The sequence below is a fragment of the Phodopus roborovskii genome, unplaced genomic scaffold (genome assembly GCF_943737965.1).
Source record: "Phodopus roborovskii unplaced genomic scaffold, PHOROB, whole genome shotgun sequence".
Classification (NCBI taxonomy): domain Eukaryota; kingdom Metazoa; phylum Chordata; class Mammalia; order Rodentia; family Cricetidae; genus Phodopus; species Phodopus roborovskii.
Genome location: NW_026125052.1, coordinates 32,738,585 through 32,748,443, shown reverse-complemented (window position 1 = coordinate 32,748,443; position 9,859 = coordinate 32,738,585). Strand labels below are relative to the sequence as shown.

At 58.9% G+C, this 9,859-nt stretch overlaps 1 protein-coding gene across 1 annotated transcript; it reads left to right on the top strand.

The window, feature by feature from the left end:
* The first annotated feature begins 3,486 nt into the window (after positions 1–3,486).
* Cbx4 (chromobox 4) lies at positions 3,487–9,600 on the top strand. The gene is made up of 5 exons (XM_051181615.1): positions 3,487–3,760; positions 3,896–3,939; positions 5,049–5,114; positions 7,187–7,253; positions 7,460–9,600. Exons 1-5 carry the CDS (start codon positions 3,692–3,694, stop codon positions 8,876–8,878), a joined length of 1,665 nt encoding a protein of 554 aa, XP_051037572.1. The 5' UTR covers positions 3,487–3,691; the 3' UTR covers positions 8,879–9,600.
* The last annotated feature ends 259 nt before the right edge of the window (positions 9,601–9,859 follow it).

Genomic DNA, 9,859 nt, shown 5'->3' with positions numbered 1-9,859 from the left:
TTCGGTAGTCATTTCCACTGAAATCCACCCGGAGCAGCTAGTCCGGGAAGCCTGAGGCTCCCTCTTTCTAACAGAGTCGGGGTCAGGGGGCGGAGGTGTCAATCTCTGTGGGGCCCAGAACCCATTCACCGAGACGGCTCCTTTAAGAAGTTTATTTCCCCCGGCCGGCGCGGGTCACGCCTGTTCCAAGACTGGATTCACAGTAACCATTCTCCAATCTTCGGTCATTAGAAATGTCCCTGCCTCTCCAGGGTCGGTTCCTTTGCCATACCCTTCTAAGCACGAACCTAGAACTGGACGTCGGAACATTGCTCCTCTCTTGGGGCCCCTGAAGGCCCCTGGGGGCCCCAGCACGCGGTGGTATCCCGAGGAATTCTATTTCCCAGCAGCGCCGACCGAACTACCCACCCTGATTGGAAGGGGTTGTGTCAAGTGCACTGGATTAAGGAATCTTGTAACGGTTCCCGTGGGCCCCCACCCCCGGGCATCCCCGTTGAGGACAGGGGCCCCAGCAGAAGTTTCTGGGAATCCCGGGTTTGGGAGCCAGTGTCTTCTGTGATTCACTCAGAGAGGCCCTCAGTGGGTGAGAAGGTAGGGGCCGCCCCAGGGGAGGCTTTCTAAGAAGAATTTGAGCACATCAGGTGACCTCATGACTCCCCCCCCACTTCTATCGGCCTCCCCCTCAGCCTCCTATTCGTGCGGGTGGATCTGAGCTGCCCCTACGTCAGCTGTCAGATAAGGGGTAGTCTAGGACCCGCCTTCAAGATAGGACAGGGATGGAGTCTCTTTCTTCATCTGCCCACCCTCCACGAGGGCAGAGTGACAGAGAGAAGTTGCTGCATTGGCGGGTACTTCTGTGTTTCAGTCACCTTCAGAGCTGTCCAGGGAAAGGCGTCTGGAGGGCTGGCGAGTGGCAGGTGGTATTAGGCCCTTGGGGTGATTCCAGGAGGCCGCTTCCGCAGTTAGGGAGCCTGGAGGCTCCTCTCCCAAAACCATATGCAACTCCAGAAAAGATGCTCTGTGCCAGAGCCTGCTAACTCTTCTTCCCAGTTTGCAGAGTGCTTGCTGCGCAAACTCCGCAAACTTGGCGTCTGAGCACCGAGTTCCTCTCAGTGGCCCCTAAGGACCACATCTGGGCCCCTGGGGGCCCCTGGACCCAGCCACCCAAGCTGACTGCCATACAGCTCGACGCCCCTGGTGGCGGGAAGGTTGCAGCGACTGCCTGCCCTCCCCTGAGCCGGGGTTCTGGGCTGTGCGGAAACACCCAGAGAAAACAGATTTTCCTGGGGATTTTTGAGTAAAGAGACGGGCAATGTCGGGAATCTCAGTTTCCCAGACTGAGGGACTGGCCTACACCAAGTTGTTGCCGGCTTCCTGGGTGATGGGCTGCGCAGACGACCTGGGTAGCTTAGGATGAGTGGGTGCTGTTGGGCTACAGATCTACACCCCTATACCCCGCGCGACCCTGAGGACCCCTCTCTTTCTGACTCAGCTGTCCTGCAACAGTTTCTCTACTTAAGTACGCCTTAGGCACCTCCACCTTAGAGGTGGAGGGGACATCCAAGCACAGGAGGGGGTGGCCCTTTTCTAGTGCCCCTCCAGCCCCAAGAGTTGGGGCTCTCCTGTTCTTGGGGGCTCTTAGATTTGGGCCTCAGGATAGTTAGAGACCAGTCGCTGCACACTGAGCCCCTCTCTGTTGCCTCCAGAAGACGACCCCCCCCCAACATTCCTTGGAGAGTAAACACCCAGGCAGCCGACGCTAAGCAACAGCCAAAGTCACGGTGTTGCAAAGTGAAGGTGTGAGGAATCATCGTGTGTGTGTGTACAACACCAAACGGTCTGCAGGCTTTCTTGGATTCCTGGGAGAACACAAGCCCTGGCAGGCTTGGGGTTCTTTTCTGCATCTGGCCCTCCCCAAGTCACTTCAGCGTAGTCCTCACCAGGCGTTCTGGGACGCCATAAAAGCAGGGAGGACAGAGACCCGGATAACTCCTTGCCCTCCCCCTCCCTCAATCGACTCTTTTGCGCTTTTTCTGTCTCTGTGGACGCTCAGCCAAGGGATTGCGCAAACTTCCTGCTCCACGTCCTTCAGGAGCCCTGAGCTAGGGCCCTGGACACACCGCAGGCCAGGCACACCCTTACACCTCCCACTTAGAGTGGCATGCTCCCTGTCAAGTCTACCCACTGCGACCCCACGGGTCTCGTGGGCCCACCGGGGGCGCCCTCAGAAGGTCACATCTGGCACAGCAGCTCCCCCAGCCGGACGCTGGAACTGAACACCCCTGAACACGCCGGCTGCCGGGCTCCAAGGTGCTAAACTTCACACTCTGGAGCTCCAATGGCCTCACCAGCAGGGCTTGGCTGTCAGAGACTAGGGGACCCGAATTCATGCAGGGTATGCGGCTCCCTGGCCGTTCCTTTTCTCCCCCTCTTCTCGAGGCCCACAAACCCACCACCCTTCAGCCTCAACCTCTTCTTGGACCTCCCCACTCCCTCTTTTGAGGCCTTTTCTTGAACTCCATGAACCCTTCAGGCCTCCAGGCAGACTCACACATTCCCCCATGTCCTCGCCCTGTGTGTCTGTCTGTCTGTCTGTCTGTCTGTCTGTCTGTCTGTCTCTCTCTCTCTGTGTGTGTGTGTGTGTGTGTCTGTCTGTCTGTCTCTCCCTCTCTCTTGGCCCTCCCAGCCTTTCACAGTCTGGAGGCTTACAAGAAACGGCCTCTTCCCCGCGAATGAGTGGGCCAAGTGTAAATTAGAAGCCGTTCAGATGGGTGGGATCCGATTCAGATTCCCTTGCTGATGAGATTCTTGAGTGCTAATGCCTGGGGGCCAGCTGCTCCTTTGTCCCTGTCCTCGCCTCTCCGCCTCTCCGTGCTCCTGGTCTCATCCAAGTCCTCGGTCTTCTGGCTTTTTCTCTCCCTACCTCGCCTTCCTAAATGCCTGGAGCCTGGCGAGGCGGGGCGGTGGGCACCAAGGCTGGGGGTGCGATCTGCCCCCGCCCCGATTCTGCCCCCTGTCGGAGATTTCCCTTGTGCCTCTAGGAACCGTGTAGTTGCTAGCAACTGTAAAAGGCACCGAATGCTTCTGTGGCCCCCAGCAGGGATCCCCGGGCCGTGCACACCGAGAACCAGCGGCCCCGGGCGGGGGTGGTGGTGGTGATGATGAGAGGCCCAAGTGTCTGGCTGTAGATCTGGGTAGGACCCGTCGAGGTGCCCAGCCTGGCCGCCCAGGCAGACACACCTCTCCTCCGCGGCCCCAGCTCACTTTCCCAGCTCGCAGATCCCTCCCCTGCACCTCCCCGCGCCCTCCTCCTCCCTAGCCTCCTCCCGCGCCCTCCTCCTCCCCTGCCGCCCAGGCCGGGGGCCTCCGGTAGGTCGGGCTGCGCCAATCCGAGGCGCGGCCCGCCCCCTGACGCCGAGCTGGGCCCTGCGAGGCCCCGCCCGCTGACGTCCGGGATTTGCATGAGTTCTCGTGCAGCGGCGGCCCGGGCTCAGTTGTCTGAGCGAGCGCGAGCAGAGAGTCGGCGGGCGCGGGCAGCGGCGGCAGCCAGGCTGTTGAGGGGCGAGTGGAGGCGGCGGGGGCAGAGCGTGTGGCGAGGTCCCCGCGCAGGACCACATCGGGACGCCTGCGGGAGCCAGCTGTGTGTGCAGCCGCACCGGCCGCTCGCGTCCCGGCGCGCTCCGGCTCGGCCATGGAGCTGCCAGCTGTTGGCGAGCACGTCTTCGCGGTGGAGAGCATCGAGAAGAAGCGGATCCGCAAGGTAGGGGTGGCGCGCGGGTGGCGGCGCCGAGGCGCGGGAGCAGCGAGCGAGAGGCGCGGAGGGGGTGGGGAGGCTGAGGGCCGGAGCCGGGGATCCCGCGGAAGCTGATGGAGTGCTGTCTCTTCCCCCCCACAGGGCAGAGTGGAGTATCTGGTGAAATGGAGAGGCTGGTCCCCCAAGTAAGTGGCAGCGGGGGCCGAGTGCCCGGGCACGGGGCCCCCAGGCCGGCGGACCCGTGTAGCCGGTGGGGTGGTGGGGGAGCGGACGGGAGGCGGGGTGGAGGTGGGGTGGAGGGAGGAGGGGGTGGGGAAGTCGGTGGCAGGCACTGGGAAGCCGAGCCGCCGAGCCCGAGCCGGGCGCCCTGTGTTGTGCTCCGCTCTCCGGGAAATGCCATCACTAATTTATGCGCTAAAAGGAGCCGGAGGAGCTGGAGAGACGTGGGGCCGAGCCCGGGAGGCCGGCGGAGGGAGGGAGGGCGCAGGCACTGACTGATGTGCAGCAGAAAATGGCTCCTTTCCCCTTTCCCTCCACCGAACGGCTCCATATTGCAAAACCAAAAAAAAAAAAAAAAAAAATTAAAAAGCGACGAAAATGCAATTGTGTGCGCCCTCCCTCCTGGTGGTGCAGGATAGGGAGGAAAAAAGGCAGAGAATGTTGGGGACTGTCACTGCAGCTCTTTCGCTGGGGAATTTTTTTCTTTAATTTGAAATGCGAAGGCACCGGATGGAGACAGGCGCAGGCACACACACACACACACACACACACACACACACACTCAGAGAGAGAGAGAGAGAGAGAGAGAGAGGCATATTTTTGTACTGCTGAGTATTTGGGGTTTGCTTGCCAGTGACAGCGGTCTTCTGGCCTTCGAGGGGGTGTGGGGGGCCGCTGGGCTGTGGTTTATCGGATTAGGGGTCCAGTGCAGACCGGCTGAAGCCCTAGTGGAGATTCGGGCTGGGGACAGCGACTTTGCATTGGGGCTGATTTGCACCAAGGGTTTTTGGTGAGGAAAGTGGCCTTGGAACACGGCGCAGTAACATGCTTAAAATTCTTGACGACTACAAAATAAACTGCTGGGTTCACTTTCCTCGCCCCCCCTTTCTTCCTGCCCTTGTGTGTTTTAATTTTTTGGGGGGGGAGCAAGGACCGAGATAGGCCTTCAGAAACCTACTGTCTACCCTCCGGATCACAGCTTTTGATTCAGGAAGCCACATTTGGGGCCTTCCATCACCCCCCCCAACGTGCCCCCCTTTTTACACTGTACCCCTCCCCCTCTTTCACCTGCAAGATATAACACGTGGGAACCAGAGGAGAACATCTTGGATCCCCGTCTACTGATCGCCTTCCAGAACAGGTGAGCATCCCTTAGCAGCCTGCTGCCCTGGCCGTAGGTGGGGAGGGTAAAGTGGATGACTGCCGGCAGCGATAGGAAAGGGGGACGGAGTGGGAGGGGGGCGTGCAGGAGCCCCACCCCCAACAAGCCCGGATGGGCAAGGCTGCGGCCTGGGCTTCCTAACCAATGTCCTTGGCGGTTGCTGCAGCTTGGGAGTGGGGGCAGGGTAGGGCTGGGGGAGGTAGGCTTGCGTTTTGGGGAAACCGCTGCAAGAGAGTGTGTGTGTGTGTGTGTGTGTGTGTGTGTGTGTGTGTGTGTGTGTGTGTGTGTGTGTGTGTATGGATGACCCTGGGTCTGCTCTGGAAAACTCTGAGCTGTGCCTGAATCTCCGTGGCCCCCTCCCATAGCAACCTTGGAGCCCCACCCCCCAGAGCCTAGGTGTTGCTTTCCTGAAGCCACTGCCCGCCCGATTGGCACGGGCACCTCCCGGGGCAGCTCTGAAGGAGCTGGCATTGTGAAACCGCCCCAGACGTCATGGAACTGAACTTAACCTCTTGGCAGCCGAATAAAAGTTGACGGGGCCTTATGCCCCCAACCCCCCAGGGAGCTGGGGGGTGTCAAGGACTAGATGCTGCCTGGAGCCTGAGCTGTACAACCCTCACTGCAGTATTTGGTGGGGCAAGTTGCTCTAACAGGTCAGGGGGAAGGCTGGCCCGAGGGCATGAATGAGCGCTGCCTGGTGGTTGGGGGGTTACCCATCCTCCTGTAGGCAGATGCCACGCCGCAGCTGCTGCAGCTGGATTCACCACCAGTGATGGCTGTGGTTCTCTGTTTCGGAGAGGGTAGAGGGGGGGAAGGGTATGGAGGAGGGGAAGAGTCCTCCGAACCGCGCCACCCCGCAGCCTTCCGTCCTTTTATTTTGAAGTATTTCCTGTGGTGTTTTTGCCACTTAAACTGCAAACTTCAGATCTTGAGAGCTAGAGTTGCTTTCCGGGGACACGGGGGTTTAAGGACGGGGAACCTGCCCCGACTTCACCTGGGACTTCAACACCCTGTAACCATGTCAGCGGCTGATGCCATGTTGCATAATAGGTCCCCAAAGAATTATAATCCAGGCTGTTGCAATGCCGTGCAACTTCGGAATCAGACCCCAACTCGGCCCCAGGGCACGGCAGGCAGAGCTCCTCCGGGGCCGGCTCAGCCTTTGGGGGTGGGGCTGGCAACTCGAGTTGATGATGAGTGGGGTCTCTGATCTAGAATCTGACAGCCTCTGGAGGGGGTGACTGAATCACGGAGGGCTGGGCAGTACCTGGGACAATCGTTCACTCCGTGGGTGGCCAGGCCAAGAGAAGCCTGACGTGGTGATCAGTGCCCTGTTGGAAATCCAAGAGGAAAGGATCTTGCCCTTCTAAGTTGGTAGCCCTTCTGCTAGCCACCCCTACCCCACCCACTGGCTCATGGGAGGGGGGTGGGATTTGTGCCACCGCGTCTGGTTCACCAGGTGGCTGAGAACCTGGCTAACCCTAGCCTCTGAGGCAGTCTCCATCCCCAACCCCTAATTGGCTTATTTGCCGCTATGTAAACAAGGGCGAAGTCCCTTGCTTTTGATGCCTGGCCTTTTAAGAAAAGAGTCCTCCCTTCAACTGGCGGCTCTCTATCTGAATCTTAATGAGGCAGTTAGCATCCACGCTTCTGACCCGGAAGAGCCAGGAGGTCAGCACACACCTCCTATTCCCCGGTCTTCCAAACCTGCAGAGTCTGCAGAGCTGTGCCATAGGCCCAATGCTGGCGAGTCAGCTCCAAGGAGCAATCTCCTGGACACGAAGACAGGGTTGAAGACAGGGTTGCAGCGTGTGGGGGAAGGGAGGGAGGAGAAAGTTTACATATGAGTGTCATGTGGGGAGACCCCTTCAGCAGTAGGAGTCTTACGTGGAAGTTGGGGGGGGGGATGCTCAATTGGCAGCATAGGCCACCTTCTGCCTCCAGCTGGTTCTTCCTTTCAGAAGCAAAAGGAAGGCGGGGTGGGGAACAGGGTGCTAGAGGCCTCAAGGAAGACTGAGGATACTAACCTTGTGACCCTGTTCCCTCCCCAGGGAGCGACAGGAGCAGCTGATGGGATATCGAAAGAGAGGGCCCAAGCCCAAACCGCTGGTGGTGCAGGTGAATACGCAGCCAACCCTGGGGTCCCTCAACACTGCCCCCCAAATTACCTAGTTCCCAGAGGGAGCGCCCGAATTGTCCTGAATTTCTTCTAGAACTCCTGGCCCCACCCCCTATGATGCAACTTCCACCCGTGGGAGCTGGAGCAGTCCTGATGTTCCCAGCATGCCATAGGGCCAACCTTTCCCCTCCTTTCTCCCCCTTAGGTACCCACCTTTGCCCGCCGCTCCAATGTCCTGACAGGGCTTCAAGACTCCTCTGCTGACAGCCGTGCCAAGCTGGAGTTGGGCACGCAGGGCAAGGGCCAGGGGCACCAGTATGAGCTTAACAGCAAGAAGCATCATCAGTACCAGCCGCATAGCAAGGAGAGATCGGGTAAGCCGCCACCACCAGGGAAGAGCGGCAAGTATTACTATCAGCTAAACAGCAAAAAGCACCACCCATACCAGCCAGACCCCAAAATGTACGACCTGCAGTACCAGGGTGGCCACAAGGAGGCACCCAGCCCGACCTGCCCAGACCTGGGCGCCAAGAGCCACCCTCCTGACAAGTGGGCCCACGGAGCTGCTGCCAAAGGCTACCTCGGGGCAGTAAAGCCCCTGGGGGGAGGGGCAGGAGCTCCTGGCAAGGGCTCAGAGAAGGGCCCTCCCAATGGCATGACACCGGCCCCCAAGGAGGCAGTGGCTGGTAATGGCATTGGGGGCAAGATGAAAATCGTCAAGAACAAGAACAAGAACGGCCGCATCGTGATCGTGATGAGCAAGTACATGGAGAATGGCATGCAGGCGGTGAAGATCAAGTCGGGCGAGGCGGCCGAGGGCGAGACGCGCTCCCCCAGCCACAAGAAACGTGCTGCGGAGGAGCGCCATCCCCAGGCCGACAGGACTTTTAAAAAGGCGGCAGCCGTTGGTGCCGAGGAGAAGAAAGCAGAAGTGCCCTGCAAACGCAGGGAGGAGGAGGCCCTGGTGTCCGCGGACCCTCAGCCCCAGGACCTAGGGTCCCGGAAGCTCTCCCCGACCAAGGAGGCCTTTGGTGAACAGCCGCTGCAGCTCACTACCAAGCCAGACCTGCTGGCCTGGGACCCAGCCAGGAGCTCCCACCCACCCGCCCACCACCACCACCATCACCACCACCACCACCACCACCACACGGTGGGCCTGAACCTCTCCCACGCGCGCAAGCGCTGCCTCTCCGAGACCCATGGCGAGCGTGAGCCCTGCAAGAAGCGGTTGACCGCCCGCAGCATCAGCACGCCCACCTGCCTGGGGGCCAGCCCGGCCTCGGAACACCCCGCCAATGTGTCCCCCACTGCGGCGTCTCTGCCGCAGCCCGAGGTCATCCTGTTGGACTCAGACCTGGATGAGCCTATAGACTTGCGCTGTGTCAAGATGCGCAGCGATGCTGGGGAACCGCCCAGCTCTCTCCAGGTGAAGCCGGAGGCTCCGGCGGCGGCGGTGGCCGCAGTGGTGGCGCCGGCCACCGCAGCGGAGAAGCCTCCGGCTGAGGCCCAGGACGAACCCGCGGAGCCCCTGAGCGAATTCAAGCCCTTCTTTGGAAATATAATTATCACTGACGTCACCGCGAACTGCCTCACGGTCACGTTCAAGGAGTACGTGACTGTGTAGTGGGAAAGGAGTCGCACCCACTTGGGACTCAGCGCCTGCAGTCTCGAAGAGGCCCCAGCAGCCGCAGTGATGGCCAGGCCCCGCTGCTCACTCCCTTCCACTCGGTGCCTGCGGCCTTGCCTCTTGCCGCCACCTCCCCTACCCCATAGGAGACCCGAGCCTTCCCCGTGGACCTCCAGAACTGACCCCGCAGCCCGAGGCGGTCTCAAGAGTTATAGTATTATATTTTAACCGTGCTAACTTGTCAAGTGCTGGCTCTACTCCGGTTTGTACGTGGTGTTATTCTTGAAATGTATTGTTTGAGCTCAGAAGGCCCGACCACCCCCCTCCCCTCTTCGGGCTTATATCTATATACATATATATATATATATTTATTTGTAGGTATTTATATATTGAAATATAAAAACCTAGATTTATGGAGTTTTCCTCTAGATCATGTTATATTCTATATCAGACAAACTATTTTCAGTTGGTCTTTCCTTCCTCCATCCAGTATTTTTTATTTTATTTCCTCCTCTCCAGGGACTGCAACACCAGTAACCCTTGGTATATATTTTTTGATACTGTACACATGGGTGTGTTGTTTCTATGTGCAAAAAAAAAAAAGTTTGTTAAAAGGCTAAAGAGCTCTCTAGAACCTGCTGCTATAGAAATGTCTGAACTATAAGCTTCCAACTATTACCTGCTTGAATGTAAATATTAAATGGAGATGTTGAAGGTGCGTCACGCTGTCTGAGATTAGCTCAGTTGGGGGCATCGGAAGTTGGAGAAAAGGAGGATGAACCCACTCCCACCCCACTTCCGCCTAGATCACGTGGAGAAAGCCTGTGGCCCCAGAGCTAAGCCTTTACTGCGTGGGGTCTGGTGTCTCTATAGAGAGGCGCCCTTACTGGCCACACGATCTGGGAAAGTGGAAAGGTGGTGCTGGACTGGAAGGGTGGGGTGGCGGGATGTATAAGAGTCACTCTAGTCCCCAGGGCT

Bases quoted from the DNA above. Each gene is read 5' to 3' on its own strand.
- Cbx4 (XM_051181615.1), top strand. From the start codon at position 3,692: ATGGAGCTGCCAGCTGTTGGCGAGCACGTCTTCGCGGTGGAGAGCATC. The intron at 3,761-3,895 runs GTAGGGGTGGCG...TCCCCCCCACAG, and splicing joins AGAAGAAGCGGATCCGCAAG to GGCAGAGTGGAGTATCTGGT. The intron at 3,940-5,048 runs GTAAGTGGCAGC...TTCACCTGCAAG, and splicing joins TGGAGAGGCTGGTCCCCCAA to ATATAACACGTGGGAACCAG.